This window comes from Pteropus vampyrus, unplaced genomic scaffold (genome assembly GCF_000151845.1).
Source record: "Pteropus vampyrus isolate Shadow unplaced genomic scaffold, Pvam_2.0 Scaffold194, whole genome shotgun sequence".
Taxonomy (NCBI): domain Eukaryota; kingdom Metazoa; phylum Chordata; class Mammalia; order Chiroptera; family Pteropodidae; genus Pteropus; species Pteropus vampyrus.
In genome coordinates this window covers 2,092,861-2,111,051 of record NW_011888975.1, presented here as the reverse complement: position 1 = coordinate 2,111,051, position 18,191 = coordinate 2,092,861, and the positions used below count along the sequence as shown (strand labels likewise).

The 18,191-nt window shown below is 36.0% G+C and overlaps 1 protein-coding gene across 3 annotated transcripts in view; it reads right to left on the bottom strand.

Moving 5' to 3' along the window:
- KIFAP3 (kinesin associated protein 3) overlaps positions 1-18,191 on the bottom strand; it is a 113,583-nt gene that overhangs the window by 58,140 nt on the left and 37,252 nt on the right. For all 3 annotated transcript variants that reach the window (XM_011371719.2, XM_023537578.1, XM_011371720.2), the window contains exon 11: positions 1,643-1,743. In XM_011371719.2, the coding sequence (XP_011370021.2) occupies positions 1,643-1,743 (101 nt within the window). The remainder of the gene's footprint in view (positions 1-1,642; positions 1,744-18,191) is intronic.

Sequence of the window (18,191 nt, the reverse complement as noted above, 5' to 3'; positions counted from 1 at the left end):
TTTATCCCCTGACATAAAAGGCTAAGAAATTACCCTTAAGAGTTTATCAGTTTTTTAATGGCATGTAGATAGTGTCAAAATTCTGATATAGGAAATTGAATTTTAGAACTGTCTTATGGATTTGGGATAAATAGAAGGATGGTCGATAAGAATTAATAAAGAGAGAAATTGTGGTCCATTTTTTATTACATAGTAATTATTTTCAAGTAATATAAATTTAATAACTTATATTATAGGCTAATAAGAAATTGCCTTTTTGTAGTCTTAAGAGGAATTACTTTAATAAGTGTGACATATTCATATTCTTCTAATGTTTTGAAAAATGTGTTATTTTTATTGTATATTATACATCCTGTAATTTTGCTTTCTCTATTTTAGAAAACAATTTTATAGAAAATAATATAACATTAAAAATCAGCCCCAGTGTTTCAATCATCAGATAACCAAATTACTGGAACTCAGTTTATGAAAGATTAATGGTACAATGTTACTCTATGACTGTAAATTCTCTAAGAGTAAAATCATATAAGTACAGAATATCTCTACCCTGAAGAGTCCATGTAAAAAAAGAGTCACTAAGTTCCTTCAAAACAAATAGACCTAACAAATAGACCTAAGTATTTCAAAACTGAGTCACATCAAACAACTTTCTTGAGAACAGTGCTATAAAAATAAAAGAATTTTGATGAAGCCTTTTCCCATCAGAGTATGCAAAGCACTTAAAACCATCAACTATAAACAGAATTAAAGAGAAAATTACAAAGTTAGGAAATGTTTGTAAAATGACAGAGTTAAAATAGTTATTATATATAGATTTTATTAATCATGAAAATATTAACATGCTCATGGAAAAATTGGCAAGGGACATGAATAATTTATAACATAATATGGATACTAAACATATAAAAAATGTTCAACCTCACCAATATCCATAGAAATCCAAATAAAAAGAGACACTCCATTTTTAGAGAAATGATAATAGCCCGTGTTAAAGATGAAATGCTAGCTGGAAATATAAACTTATGTGTTCTTAGAAGGTAATCTGGCCACAATATGTCAAACACACAAGGGGTGTTCATATCTTTTGACCTAGTAATTCTACTTTTAGGATTTAAACAAAAGAAAAAATTAAGGATGGGATAAACATTTATATGCTATGATATTTATTCCACATTATTTCATTTGCTTACATACATTTAGATCTGTTTTTATGTGATAAACTGGAAAAAAACTAAACGTACAATTTAACAATATTTAAATTATGGTACATCTATGCAACAGAATATTATACAACTATTGAAAATAATTTTTGAAGAACATTCAATGACATGGGAGAGTATTAATGATCTATTAAGTAAATAAAGTAATATATAATTACATATATAATGCCAATATATGTTTTTTTAACTATGTAGAAGGAAATGTAGCAGAATGTTAAATGAATATCTCTGGGTATAGGTAACCAAGTTATTTTCATTTTATACTGTTCTGTACTTATAACAAATTTATATTATAACAGATTTTCTATAATGAATTTATATTATTTTTAAGAGAGAATTTTTTAAGAAAAATATCTGGAATATCGAGAAAAAAGTAAAAAAATTTTTTGAATGCTCTTTCTAAAAACACTTGAATCACTTACCTGTGGTATACAGTCGGTGTATGCAAACATAGATTTAAAGCGGTCATCCATGCTTATGTGGTAAAGAACACACATTGCTATTTGTTTGTAGTTTTCATTGCCTGGGAATAAAAAATCATGAATATGGTGATTGAGATTTATGTGATTACATTTCTTTGGTATAACACTGAATTTAATGCATTAAAACTTTAAAACTACTGAATTAAACCCTAATATAACCCTCATCTAGAAAATATTTCAAGCTCCCTGTTTCCATTCCAAAGTGTGAATCGCACTATCTGTGAAATATCACTAAAATTTCCAAGAGATAATATGCATTTGCAAGGCATACTTTTGGGAAAAAAATAAACCGAAACCTAAGAATTATTTTCAATAGCCCACTATAATAACAGTGGCCTTCCCACCCTTACTGTTTTATCAAAATATGGGATTAATACAGTTTACTGAAAGTGATGATATATAAGAAATAATCAACAAAATGTGTATTTAATTCCCATGAATCAAAAATTGGAAAAAATAATCAAAATGATAAAAGCAGTAGAAAAGTATTTGTAATGTTAAAAAATACAAAACTAAAAAATGCTAAAGGCTATAAACTTATAAGCATGTAATCTAAGGATTGCCTCAGAACTTCTGAGGTAAAATAATTCTAGTTTTATACACCTCGAAACTGAAAAGAGAAAAGTGAATGATACATCATAGACTTGAAAAATAAAATGGGACTTTAATATGCCATGTCGTCATTCCACCTGCTTTCGGAGAGACCATATTTTAAGGAACTATTTGCTATTTCAAAGTTAGTAGCAAAACTAGAGCTGGGAAAGTTTAACCAGAAAGTTTTATCCAAAGAACAATATTCTTGAGGATGCTGAGCTATGAGAAATCCTTGAAGATATTTGGAGTTTAAAAACAATCAAGCATGTAAGTAAATTTAGTTGATAAATTACATCAAAAAGATTTTAAATATATTTTAACAGGAAGGATAAATCTAGCACCATTATTCTTATGTCTACCATAGCACACAATTACTAGAATACTTGTGTTTTTTAAAATACTGCTTTATATTCTCACTGAACTTTTTTCATGTATTAGGCACAGTTTAAGGCAGTTAGAAAGCCTTGCCAGATGTAAAGTTTGGTGTTCTCGTAAGGCGTGGTATAGAGCACATGCAAGCTTCTCAATAAATATCTGACTGATCCTACTTCTAATAAACAGTACAGTGACTACAGGTAACAATACTGTAGTGTACATTTGAATGTTGCTGAGAGTAGACCTTAAAAGTCCTCGCCACACACACAGAAATTGTAATAATGTGATGTGACAGATGTGTGACGAACCTGACTGGTCACCATTTTACAATACGTACACATATCAAATCGTTAACGCTGTACACCGCAAAATTACATAACATTATATACCAAGTGGATGGCAATAAACCTAGAAAAAAGATGAGCGTTATATAAAACAAATCACTCTCACGAAGTTGGACCAGAACTGCCGTCAAGCAGTGGCCGACGTACTGAGAAAAACAAGGTGCAGAAGCCTGAAGGCGAGCGGGGGCGGGCGGGGCGGTGAGCAGCAGTGGCGGCCCTCGGGGAAGAGCTGGGTCCCCCCACGTGGAGGCCATGGAGGCGACCGCTCGGGGTCAGCGTGTGGCTCTGCCGACGCCGGGCAACCTGGCCTTGTGCAGGTTAGAGGTCCATTCTGAGCCTGTGCTGAGCCACAGGTCCTTCCACCCAGTCACTTTCCTATGAAGCTCTGCTGTCCCCTTCTCCCCAATAGTATGGGCTTAGGAGTCACCTACAAGCTCCAGTCTGGGAAGAACCCTCCATCGTTTTCTCATTCTCACAGGGTTATAAATTCCTTCATGAAAATAAAACTCGAGTAAAGAAAGTAACGGAAGCGTGGAGCACTGATCAGCGTGTGCCCGCTCCACACCGCCACACGCTGCGGCGCCCTCTCCTTCCACGTGGAACTCCTGGAATGGGGAATGGCGGCGGAGCAGGTGGACTATGAAGGTGAAAGGTCACAGAGACAAGTGTGACGACACAGACGGCCACCTCACGATGAGCGACAGCACTTCGCTCACCTTGGAGCAGCATGTGCTAGGCCAATGAAACCTGTAGGTGTGGCCCCTGGTCTGGCCGAGTGCGACCGAACACAAGAACTGGGAGCGTGACCAGCTCTGCACCAGGGATATTTTTTTTCTTGAGGAAAATGTGAAAGGAGGTGATGATATATCTAAGGGACAACAGCACTGTACTCAGAAGCCTATGTAACTCGTGTTGCTGATATGTCTTCCACATTTTGTCTGGGCAAAGGTTCCTTAGAATTCAATCAATTGATTTACAAAATACCTATAAAATTGATTTTCTTTCCTTTTTCTATTTATTTAGGAATGAAAAAAATAGAAACTGACATTTGCCCTTTTATTCAGAAAAAAATGGAAATAATTTTGTAAATGGTCTTGTTACCCAGATGTTACCTTAGTGATTCTAATTCATATCTTGTTAAATACCACATATTTCTTTTCTCTTCTAAAGAACTATGATATATGAATGAAGATTATAGTATATGAATCACAGGTATCTTATTCATTGATTCAACGATTATATAAATGATTAAGTGCTTGACAAAAATATAGCCTAAAACCTAATGACAACTAGCAGATATCTGACAGCCACAACAAAAGATGAAGTATTTTAGGACAAAAGTGAATACTTGGAGTGAGAAGCTGTCTGGAAATAACCTGAATTCATCTCTTCAAACACAGCTGAACAACAAAAAGTAGAGGCTTTCTGGTAGCCAACATTTATGATTACTTAAAGGCTAATTTGCAGATCATGTTGCAATAAACAGCCATTAAGAAAGATTAAATGGTCTGAGTAAAATATGAGCTTATTCTTTATTATAAGCCAATAGTTATCTTCATTCAATGAAAGAAAGGATATTTTAGTTCTTAGAACATAAACGTCAAAAAAAAAAAAAAAAAGACAAACAACTCCAACAATCTTGCATAACCTAAATGAATTCGGGAGGCTAGAGGGTACGATTTTCTCATAAGAATTCATGACTGAGAACCATAAACTCCAGCTAACCAGCTTTGATTCTTCCACATCCTACAAATGGCAGGCATTTCAAAAGGGCTCTTTCAAGACTTACACACATCAATTATCCCCTAACGGCATCCCAAGTTAAAACGGGCTGCCAATAGTCGGTATCCTGGCATAGCGCCAAAGGCTCTGAATTTTGAGAGCAGTGAAAAGACTGAATATTTTGAGAAGTAGGCCTTAATGACGAGAGGTGGATTAGTCAGATCTGGTCAAGTAATAAGGCCGGAGTGGAAAAAAACGGCCTAGTCATTATGATTCTTTGGGTATTTATGGTAATAAACATGAATCATGATGAACTCACTGGCTAGTAAATGCAGAGGTCATAAGTGCTTCGATAGGATTTCCACAGGAATTCACCGTTAATTAGCTGGATCATTATTTGAAAGTGTTACTGAATCATCTTAGCAGTCGTGCGGCCATTCCCCCAAAACTGGTCATTCCCAGCTGAGGGCAGTTAATGCCTTAACAAACTGGCCATTAACTCTAGTAACTGATTTTGTGGGAATTATTGCACTTATAAAATACATTCAAGAGGTTTTTTTTCTTTTCTTTAAAAAAAAAAAAAATTGCAGCTGTAGTTCAGCTGGAGCAGCTGAAGGAGGAAAAAAAAATCAGCTCTCTAGGCTGCTCTCATAATCGATTTTCTGCCAATTAAAGGGCAAACGCATGCTGATGGGTTTTGAATTTTAAACTGTCTTCAGTTTTTTCATCTCTGAAGTGATTAGTAAAAGCACCATTTAGCCACTAATTTTGTAAGACATTTGGGATTTTCCACTCACAGTTCAGTCAAGCAGAAATATGAGTTCTGAACACCAGAACTCAAAGCCAAATTTCCGCTTCTGCAGTAGACCCAGCCCAACACTTTGTAAAAACAGAGTGAGAACACAAGTTATGGGCCACATTATTAGCCAGATTCTCATTCCCTTCTACACTCCATGTCTTGTTCAAAGTGGAAAACTCCCTTTGAAGTCACAAAGGCTCTGTGAAAGATAAGAGAAGTGGGAATGTAAGCGCCCCTATGTTCGAATAGAGTAGGTGATACATCACCCCTAGAAAGTCTACGTGGATACAACACAGTTCAAAACTCACAAGTGTCTTTACATTTACTACACAGTGAGGGCCCTTAAAGCTCTAGCAACACAGGCAAAAACACCACGTAGAAGAGAGTTGCCACAATTACTGAACATATATATTGACTATATTGGAATATACTAAAAACACACCGAAGGTACATTACAACATCTTTGGTACACGTTTCCATATAATTTTATGTTTAACTTATTGGGGCCATATTAGAGATACGTACCCAGTCTGATTAGACAGCTTCAGTTAAAACTTGAATTTAGAGAAACCAATTTTTAAGACTGCAACTATTTTAGACTGTCTTTGGTTCTGTAATAGGTTCGTTCACAGTCAAATCTAATAAAGATGTGAGGTAAATAGATAAAAATCAAGAGCTTTTAACCATGAGTTATGGGGGCAGGGGGTGAATGACAACTATATAGGTTACAATGATCAGTACGGAAACAGGTGTCATGATAATTTTGTGAAACAATGATTTGTGGATAAATGATTTTTGTTTCATATTATTTAATTTAAAAACCATAAGAAACTGAAATTGTAAATCTACCATTAAGCTCAATAGCTCTGTCACATTAAAAGGCATTCGCTAAACAAGTACTTTAAAGTCCAACACTTTCGATGCATTTGCATTCTTTTTTTGTATGTACAACTGGACATTTTGCCATGTAGCTTATTTCTCATATATTTTCAACATGTTTTCAGTTATTTTATTATCTTGTTTGTAGTATTCTTTTATTATATCCACAGCACACCACAACAACTTCTTTGTAACATGCCCTACAAACACGCGTCCTTGTGGTGCAAATGACAAGAGCTGAAAGGGAGCCCTGAACAATGACTGCCTTCCCACTGCCGTGTCCCCATCACCGACTTCATGTGCTCTGGTCAGCTTTCACCATTAGAAATGGAGACACCCCGGGCAATATTCACACACACAGGATTGGAACCAGCTGGTGATAGAAGAATCTTAAGAAAAAAGGCTTCTTGATTTAATTGGGAAAACAGGAGGAAGCATAAATTTTACTGCCATTAATAACTTCAAGCAATCTTGATATGACTCTACCTCACGGTGACGGCTAGACATGTGCTTTTGGTTAAAGTGTTTGCCACATCTAACCCCTATTGTTTGCTCACTTGATCAGGTAAGAAAATGCAGGTTTATTTATAGGATAATGAGGCCTATTAAAATTGAGAAACAGTGCAGTAGTCTATGAGGAGCTGCGTTTTGAAACAGATGTGTGAAATTCCATAACAGTTTTGTAATAAACAGGTCAAATGAAGTTATTAAAAAAAATCTACTTTAAGTTTCTTAAAGAAACCATCATAAAGGCAACTTAGATTTAAAAAGAAGAAAAAAAAAAGATGGAAAACACCTCCTAATTGGAAAACATTATTCTGATCGTTTCCAGTTTTTCATAAACAAGTCAGAAAAGGCCATTTACAAAATAATGCTTTTTCATGATATAAAGATAAGCTTTATTTCTTCATTTTATGATGCTTTTGTTAAATTAAAATTTAAGTCATATTAATATATAATGAAAAAAGTAAATTTGACATTATGGGGGGAATTTCAAAGGTGTTCAAAACAACTTTTTAAATTTTCTTTTAGGGACATATGACAGAATAGTCAAAGAAAATAACCCTGAATTTTTAGGTGATCAAAGTTTAGAGTCCAACAATATCTGCTCTGGCAATCTGTAACAATAAGGGAAATCAGACTTGTCTCAACCGGAAGAAATCAAAAATTTATCACTTAACTCTTGACCTGGTCCGACTCCCTACATGCTGATAAAATCTTTCTACAGCCTTGGAAAGTGCCCTGAAACCCAGATCACCAGGGGAAATCTAGATCAAGATGAATCAGGTGCCATTCTTCCTCTCAAAACCATTCTGGGTCTCCTCACAGAACACAGCGACATTTATATGAATTTAGAAAACCTTAGAAACTCTATCTTCCAGTGAACGAAATGTGGTCTAACATTATTCTGACTCAAACGTGGGTTCTTTTTGAAATGAATCACGTGGAACTGTGAAACAGGCACAACGACGTGCTATTGAATCTAGGAATCTGAATTTTCCTGCCATAAAAAAGAAAACTAGTTTAAGTACAAATTAGCCATGCAAATTAGCATGGACTCACAATCCTCAAACTTAGAAGCATCAAAATTTATACAGACAGGGATTTGAATCAAGATTTGAACTAAGGATCAAACTTTTATACTAGTCTGTTCAGCCCCGTCCATGTGTTTCACTGACCAGTGCAGCTCTGCTGATTAAAGAGCAGCCTTAGGAAGGATGTCTGAGCTAGTTCCATTTTTAAGTTAACTTGCACACAGATTCATAAATTATATCGTAAAGTGCCTAGTACAAGTTAAGCACTTGATGAATCTTTATTGAGTATGAGATTGACCTTTAGCTATTATAATTATTATAAATATTGAAAAGCTTAGCAACATCTCTAAGTAATACTACTAATTGCTCAATTTTTTTAAGAAACATTCTCATTTCTGCTCATAAATAAACTTAGAAAGTATTGCAAGGCAGGGTAATTTGTGATGCTGACTTCAACATTATACAGACTTTTGAATATTTTAAAAGAACACTATGCTCATCTGTTCCAACCCGTCATTTCAAACTATCTGTGGTGTAGGGCCAGGTTTTTATTTTTCCTTCCAATGTGTCAGAGACCAATCCTGTTGTAAAGTATGAAAAAAATAAAATTAAACAAAAGATATGCAAGACAGAAGTTCAAAAATTTCTATTATTACATTCAGCATATATAAAAATATTTGATTAAGTTGCTACAAGTGTCTAAATGTTCATCCTCAATTTCTGGATTTACTCTTTACGGACCAGAAACAAACAGTTTATGGATCACACTTTGAGAATCACTGTATTAAAAGGTTCCTGCCCCGAATTTACACCATTCACGAAAGAAATCGATATCAGTGCTATGTCAATGTTTAAAACAAACCCCTGATAACCAGGCCTAGAAATAGTCAAAACTATAAAGTAAGAAGACTTTTTTCTGCAAGGCTCAGTCCCGAGAGGCTTCTCCTTCCTTTTCGTCTCCTTATCTTAACAATCTACTAATTTTCTCATGATTCGCACAACAATCCTATGAACTGGGGCCTATTTTATTCCTTTACTTGTCTAAGCCAGACGAAAGGCTCAGTGATGATCAGCTGGCCTTCCAGTCTCACTCAGCTGAGAGTGAAGGGAAGAAGACTCCGGCTCAGCTCTTTTGACATTCGTTGCTTTCACACACGAATCCATCCAGCCACCCACCAACATGCAGTGAGAACCCAGATGTGCCAGGCATTGTCGTAGGCATGGTGAGCACAGGCGTGAATAAAATGGACACAATTCCACATTGTTGTGGAGCCTGGAGCCTGGAGCCTCTGGGCCTGGGGCATGGTGGTGATGGGTGAGTAGATGGTGAAGACAATAAACAAGATAATTATATGAAAGACAGATTATGTGGTGATTAAGTGCTATGGAGAAAAAATACAAGGAAAAGGAGAGAGCCTCAGGAGCCAAGGGTGGAAATTTTAAATGGGATAACTTGGGAGTGAAGCCTGAAAGAGATGAGGAAATGAACCAAAAAAATAGGAAAGAACGTTCTGGGCAGCATGAACAGGAAGTGCAAAAGTCCTAAGGTAAGAATGTGCCTACTGGGTTCGAGGAATAGCAGGAGAGCCAATGTGCCTTCAGCAGAAAGAACAAGAGAGAATTCTAGAAACTGTTTACACAAGCAAAGAGGGGAGAGAACATATCAACTCGTACAGGCCATTTAAGGATGCTGGTTCTTCCTCTGAGATGGGAAGTAATTGGAAAGTTTGGAGCAGAGAAATGAGATGATTTAACTTAAATTTTAATAATATCCCTCTGTGTACAGTATCAAGACTGAGGCAAGGGCGGAAGCACACAGGCTGGTTAGGGTGCTACTGTATTAAACCAGCAGGAGATGATGGTGGCTGCGACCAAGGGTAGCATCTACATTTTGAAGACACAGCTGACTGACCTGAAAGATCGGATGGAGGGTGGGGGGGAAAGAGAAGGGTCAAGGATAAAAGTTCCCCAGTTTTGGTCAGTTAACTTGAAAGAGGAAGCTGCCATCTATGGAGATGGAAAAAGACTGTGAAAATAGATGGTTTAGGGAGGGCTGGGAGTGGGTGGAAGTGAGGGTCAGGTGCTTAATTCTGAATGTGTTAAATCTCAGGTACTTATAAGGCATCCAAGTGGGAAAGGATTGTTGGGGTAAGAAAATCAGAAAAGAGGCTAAAAGTATCTATCTTTTTATATCAGTAAAGGCAGAATACTTAATGAAATGGATGAAGTCACCAGAGTAAGTACGGATAGGGAAAGAGTCTAAGGCTCAGGCCTGGGGGAGGGCGCAGTCTAACGATGAGAGCTGGGGAGATGAGGGGGAAGCAGACGGGGAGACCGAGAAGGCCTGGGGACGTAGAGGAAGGATCGGGAGGGTGCTGTGCCCTGGAAAACAAACGAAAAAAGTTCAAGGAGGAGAGAGCTGTACCGAGTGCCGTTCACAGGCTGCCCTGACTAATATGAATGCTGGAAACTGACTGCTGGACGCGGCAACGCAGAGGTCAGTGCACCTGGACCAGAGCAGGGTGATGGGGAATGGGGCGGGGAATATGGAAGCCTGAATGGAAAAGATTAAGGAGAGTGTCTAACAGTGAGGGAGGGAATTGAGAGAAAAAGACAGGAGACAAGGGAGAGAGGAAGGAGGAGGACAACAGACTGAAAAGGACAGGAATGTACATGAAAAGAAACGGGAAATGAAGACGATTTTTTGAGGCGTTTTATAGTAATGGGAAGAAAGGAAATGGGATGATACCTGAAAGGTAAAAGAGTGAAGTGCGAGTCAAAAAGAATTTTTATTAAGATAGAAATAATAGCACATTTGTGTGTCGATGGGAATGATCTACTCGAGAGGGGAAAAAAAAGATACAGGGAAGAGAGAACCGCTGGAGACGGCGTGGGAGGGGGCGGGGCAGGGGCGAGTTCATCCGTGGTAATGGGGGGGAGCGAAACGGAGGCGCAGATGCAAGCAGGAGGGTAAGTGTGGCAAGCAGGACCGCGTGGAAGTTTCCTGACAGCTTCTACGTTCTCAGTGAAATGGGAAGCGAACACGGTGCTGAGCGGAGGATGAGGATGAGGTCAGGTTTATGAGGAGAGCAGGCGCATGACCAGAGAAAGTGCAGTGCGTGTGACTGCTGGGCAGCAGGAAGTCTCCTACTGGTTAACTGGGCAGCGTTCACTCTATGCTGCTGTCCCTCTGTGGAAGGGCCTCGCATCTCACAATCCTACGCATGTCACGCATTCTCCGCCCCCTTCACAAAGCACCAGGGAAGCTGGTAAGAATGAGTCTAAGATACAAGAGGTTGAATACTCAAATTTCCAAAGAGCAAGGCAAGAAATATAACTAAATGTCTAAACACAGGAGAAAATAAGGGTTATCCTAGGGAAATGAGAGGATTTGGGTCATGCTTAGAAATCCAAATATAAGATTAAAAAAATATACTTTGGCAAAACAAAGTATGTCTTCTAGCTGGATTTAAGCAGCTAATTTTAGACCCCTGGTGAATTATTACTACCAGGAGTGTTTTCATTTAATAGAAATTAAAAACTTTAAAGGAATGCCCTCATTCACTGGTTTTCAAAGTGTGCTCTGAGGACAGCTAAAGGGGATCCGCAAAGTCACACTATTTTTATAACAATACTAATATATTACTTTCCTTTTTTTTAACTCTTTCTTTTATAATAGGCTACATGACATGATATATATGACATACGTGATATACGATATCACAACAGATTGTTGAATGAGATATGAAAGCCAGCTGTTGTCTATTAAGCCTGACTTTAAAGAGATTTGCAAAACGTAAAACTATGCCATTCTTCTAAGGTTTGTTTTGGAAAAAAATTTACTTTTCATAAAAATATTTATGCCAACATGTAGCAGGTTTGTTTTTAAATGAATATTTAACTTTTTTCTGTTTTAATTTTGAATACAGTAAATACTCATAGATATAAGCCCCTATAATCGAAAGCTCTATGGGGGTCCTCAGACCAAAAGTTTGAAAACTGATGCTCTAAGCATTGAGTTCCCACAATCTCCTAAGGAACGGGGAAGACTCACAAAATGCAGTTGACTGTAATCTGCAGCAGCTACCGCTACCTAATCCGCCTGAGCAGCGGGCTGGCAGTGCCTATTCTCCTTCAGTCTAACGAATGCAAAAATTCACATACATCGGATGAGACCTGTATATTTATGAGGCCTATTCCCCCAAGCTTAAATTCCTTTGAAAATCAGGTTAAAAATCTCAAAGCTGACATGAAAACTCAGAACATTACTCAATTTAAAATACACATTAATATCAGTCACAAAAAGAAATAAAATCGTGTAAATCAATTCAAAATTGTCTAAAAGTTCACCAGTGGAATATGGTAGTTTTTTTTTAATAAAATCATTACATATGACTCTGTAATATACTGTCTGTCATGTGATATTTAAGCTTTAAGCAGGAACCAATATCATGATGAACTAGGCTCTTTTAAGAATACATTTCCGCTGTGTATTTATGCTTGCTTCCATGCCAATCATTCCCAAGCACGTCAAACAATATTCAGCTTAAGAAATATCCAGCCAAAGCAACTGAGAAGTTCAAAAACATTATTTGCCGGGTGCATCAGACAAAAAGCTAAGAAAGCTTAGTTTTTCAAATTACTTTTGAAACACTGCCAGTGCATTCCCCAGAGCACTGAAGAATACACTGTGACAAGGAATTTCCTTGCCATCTCCCAACCCGGAATATTCTGACATAAGGAAGCATTCTTTAGACGCATCGCAGTCAAATGGCTTAAACACTTATGACAAGGGAATATATTTTTTTTAAATGATCCGATTCTTAGATGAGCCAAAAAATCTTTAAACACTTAAGAAAAGTTAACTCAATATCATAAAAACCTGAACAAATTGTCTAACAACCGAATAAGTAAAGCCAAACTTTCTAGGTCCGATTCAATTTGCATATAATCACATTTGCTGAAACCATGGACTATGATAGGTGTCTCAGATGGCAACGTAAAGTTACCAGGCATAAGAAACTATGTCAACTATAGGGTTTAAAAGGAACTGAAAAGATTTATAATTGACACTGAACTATGAAACCTGAGGAAAATAACATTAAAAAATGAAATAAGAAATGAGTATTCTTGGTGTATTTAAGAAAAACAAAGGAATATTTAGATGTAAGGTTTTCCATGGACCCAAACAAAAATTGTAAAACATTCTGAGAGATACTGCCATCCTCTATGCTTCAAAAAAGATCAAAGCAATTCAAATCAGTCACCTTCAAGGTAAGTGAAGAAAGAAAAATTCAAATAATGATTTCTAAAATTCCTTATTTCTCTTTATGTGTCCCTGATCTCAAAGGAAAAAGTTAAATTCAAAATTCCTAAATGAAATGCTATCTATGATAAAACAATATTAAAATAATTTTTGGTGATACTGAATTAGTTCTCTCAGAGCTTCATGTGGCAAAAGAACTGAAAAATAACACAATTTCTCCTCTAACTTTAAAAATTATTCAAATCGAAAAACCTTACTCAATTACATATATTTTTTTCAGCTATTTTTTTCAGCTATTCAGCAATTCTCACAACAGCAGGGGGCGCAATGCCCTAGTTAAATGCCTCAGGGTAAAAGTGAAGGGGATTCGATGTTCATGTGGCACAGCCCCATTAGAGCCTGAAAGATTCATGATCCATTGTACTCTAGTAAAGTCATCTGCTATTAAGTATAAAAAGAATTTTCAGTTATGGGGTCCCCAAATAATAATAAAGAAAACCTACTTAAAATCTGATAGCATTTCCAGTTGAAACAGCATCCCTTAAAAATCACTTCTGAAAAGTTCTACTACCCGCATAGCCCTAAAAAAAAAGGGCTTTTGCCTTTCTTGCATCTTTTAAAAAATAAGCAATTTCTGTGTGTAAAAAGGGTAATTCTTTAATTCGGTCAGTCATCTGTCAATGTGAAGACATATTAAATTAAAAAGTTTATTTCTAATGAAAAAAGCAAACTGACCACTCATGTTCTACTGCATGCTCTTTAATTCCCCCTCCATACTACGGTGAAGAAAATGCAGCCCAAATTCTTTAAATATTTGAATTACATGTTTTTTTCTCATTCCCAAAAAGTCTTTCAATTCCATGTAATTATTCCGAGTACTTGCCAAAGAATAACCTAGAGTAATTCAGATTACCAATTGTTCAACAAAATAAAAGTCCAAAAGAGACATAATATTTCTGGAGATCGGAAGGGAAAGAAGTCTAATCATTTCTTTTAGTTTAACGTTTTTCAACTGAACATCAAAATCAATTGGATAAAACTCAATGAGTAAGTTGTAAGCAGAATAAAAAAAGTAGAATAGAAAATATAGTGCATTACATGTAGAAACGGTAAATACTTCTTTGTGAATGTTTTTAAAAATTGCATATATTAAACAAAATGTACACTATATAGCATAAATAAAATATAATGTATATTAACATACACATGGACATGCGTACATACACATACACATCTCGTACACTTGTGTGAGTACTGGATTGCAATGTAAAATATATCTTCCTATTGATTGGTAGAAAAGATGTTTGAAAGTTGCTGCTCTAGATGAATTACTTCCTATCTCTTAAAATCTATGTTCTCCACAATGCTTTTTTACTACAACTTCTATGTAATCACAATGGCCAAAGATCAAAGATATTAAATATATCACTGAATACCTCAATTGAGAAATTTAGCTTGTGTTAGGAGTTAATGATTTAATTTTCCACATAAGTAACATGTCCATTAAAATGACCATTCTAGTAATCACTTATCAGAAAATCGTTTATACACTAAACGCAATTTCGTTGACCATAGCTGAGAGCACAATCAAGCAAGACAGGTTTCTTCACAGTCAAAAGTAATGTTGCAGAATATTCTGAGGGTACTAGATGAGAGGAGGCCGGGGGGATCAGTGAAAAAAGGCAAAGGGATTAAGCAGCACAAATGGATAGTTAGCAAAGAGTCATGGGGAACGAAAGTATAGCATAAAGAATATAGTCAATAATATCACAATAAATATGTAAGAGGACACAGGCATAGTAGATTTATTGGGGTGATCATTTTGTGAGTTATGTAGATCTTGAATCACTATGCTATACAACTGAAACTAATATATTATTGTATGTCAACTATAATTTTAAAAAACTCACTGAATTGTACACTGTAAATATGTGCAACTACTTGTCTATTATATTTCAATAAAGCTGTAAGAAAAAAAAGAAATGTCGTGAAGTCCATGTGATAAACATCACTAGGAAGAGAACCCTTCGGGCATTCATTTGGAATTCATTTTTAACAAAATATACACTTCAAATAAGTTCAGTTGTCGGTTTCCAAGACCACAGGAGATTAGAAAATACATCATTAAAGGAGAGGAAAACTGCTCCTAAAAAACTGCTACTGATACAGAAGAAATGAGCAGTGACAGCCACGGACAAGGGGGGAAACGAAAACTATATATAAAAACTAAAAATACATGGCATTCGGGGACCATTCAGCAAGGGGAAGTACCAGAGCACAGCAACGTCTGCAGCCTCATTTAATAAATTACAGCTATTTTCACACAGCCCTGGAACTCAGGCTCTCTGGCTCCAAAGCCTGTGGTTTTAACTATATTACACTGTTTCTCAATAAAAATTTAAATTATGTTCATGTCATTAAGGTAAATTTAAGAAAATATTCAAGAAAAGAAAGATGTAATCAATTTTTAAAAGACCTTCATATAAAATGATTAAATACCCTTAATGGTATAAGCCTGGAAAACTTATCAAAAAGACCCATTTCTGGATATCTACTGTTTGTATTCTATGTAGCTGTATAATAATTTCACATATGTATAATCTCCTAACATTACTGCATTATCTCACTTAATTCTTCCCTATTAATATGTACAATTATTACCTACACACCAACGATGAGAAATCTGACATATGGGTTAAGTATTCGTATAATATCACACAGCTAGTAACTAATGAAGTAATATTCAAAGTCATATAGTCTGGCTCCATAATTCTTTTAATCAATGTGCTCTGTGTTACTACATTTGCTAGATATACTACATACAGTAGTATTTGCTGTAATGTCTCAGAATGTACTTTTTAAGAGATTCTAGTCAATCCCAGAAACCCAACTAAAATTCAGAAAATCTGAAAAACGCCTTTCAAGATCATTAAGCTGCTCGCTCTCTAGCGTTCCAGTTCTAATCACTCTGAGCATCTGCCCGCCCCCTTAAAGTTCAGCATGGCCACGTGACTTGCTTTTATCAATAGAAATGTATATGAAAATACGTGTCACCTCAGAGTGGAAGCCTTTAAGTTTGCAATTCTCCATTTTCTTGCTCCATCAGTCTGCGTCCTTGACTGATGTTAACGTGAATCAGCACTTTCTGCTCACCCGTAATGAGCATATAGTATGAGCGAGAATAAGGCTTTGCTGTATCTGAAGCTACTGAGATCGTTTATTAATAATCATAGCCTTGTCCTCCTGACTAATACATTTATTAGACAGGTTTTTCCTGGGAAGTGATGGATAAACGGGCCATTTTGAGACGTGATAAAATAAAGTTTTACAAAATGGTTATGTTCCAAAAGTTCATATTGAATCAGTTACTTGGAATTGAGAACATGTTTTTTTTTTCCATAGGCTCACCTTATAAAGGGCCTACAGAAGCTTATTAAAATCCATAATTTAAATGAAAAAGTAGAAAATAATAGTACCACTAAGATAATTAAATTAAAAGAATGTGAAATAAATCAATGTAAACTTGTAGACATTTTGAAGTACTTTACAGAGCTGAAGGCACTGTTCTCTAGCACACACTAACTTCTCTTCGCGTGTACATTTCCCCCCTTTCCTTAACCCTGGAATATCAGTAGATATTCTCTTTTGTTTGCTGTGTATGATTGCTACTCCTTGCATGGGCTGTAAGTGGAATGAAAAGGAAGAACTAAAGAGAGTTATTAAGTAAAATATATATGTGAACATTTGAAAAAAGAAACTGCTTAAGTTAAAATACAAATGACTTGTGAGCAACAAAAGGATGGGGGAAGAGTATGACATACTGAATCTTTAGCTGAAAAGGAAAGATTTTAGAGCCTGCTTATTAGTCCTCAGATAGATCTAAAGTTGTCATAAGTTTATAAATGAATATTGGTTCCTAACATGGCAAAAAAGCTAAGTTATAACCAACCAACTTCCTCTTTGCTTTTAATAATTATTCAAATCACAACAACTTTTTGTATTTTTTCCAATTTATTCTCCAAAAAATATTTTATGTATATTTTTTAGGAATGTTACTTAGCCATCATCTATTTTATTCACCATAGAAAGACAAGCCAAGAAGTCATTAAGGCAAGCTGACCATAAACGTCTCAACAGAATCATTTTGCCTTCAGTTTTTACAGATCAGCCAACAACACAGGTGGAAACTTTTAAGATCATCCATGTCTACTTGTATAATGTAAAGTTAGAATAATACCAGCTTTTAAAATTTGATGCCATAGGAATTAAGAATATTTCAAAGAATGAAGCAACATTTTGAAAGAACGACTCAAAGCAGGTAAAAAAAAGTTTTCAGTTGCTTTTTCAAAGCTTCCTCATTTCTCTCCTGCATGAAGATTCCAAGACCATCACTGCTTCTCAGTAACAGCCTATACTTGCTGTATTTTTATACATTTGTTGAAAAATAAGCATATTTCTCTGACTGTTATATCTCCTTTAGTAGTTTCTTCTGTCCATTTTTAATCATCTATTGAGCAAATTTTTCTTTCTTAACCCTTCTCTCTCTTGAGCTCTGGGTGCCCCGTCTCCGTCTGCTCACTGAACATCTTTGTCTAAGATGCTGACAACATGTTTCAAACTAAACCCATCATTGACGCCCTCTACTTCCTTCACACTTCTCAGTCTCTGTTCCTGGCACCAGCGATCTAACAGTCACTGAGTTTTATGAATTCTTCCTCCATCACTACCCATATCCAGAGTAACAATGTCATATTAAGTTTATCTGTCCTATGTCTCTTTTGCCCTTTCCTCTGCCTCATACCTGACATTCTACTTCCCTAATTGAGGTTTCTTTACCTCTTGTCTTGCTGCTCATCCTTAGACTCTAGCTCTAGTCCATCCAACAGCAGTATACTGATTCTGACCCGACCAACTTAAAACCCTGCAGTGAGTACCACCATCAACTCTATCAACTTCTTAGCATAGCTTTAAACTT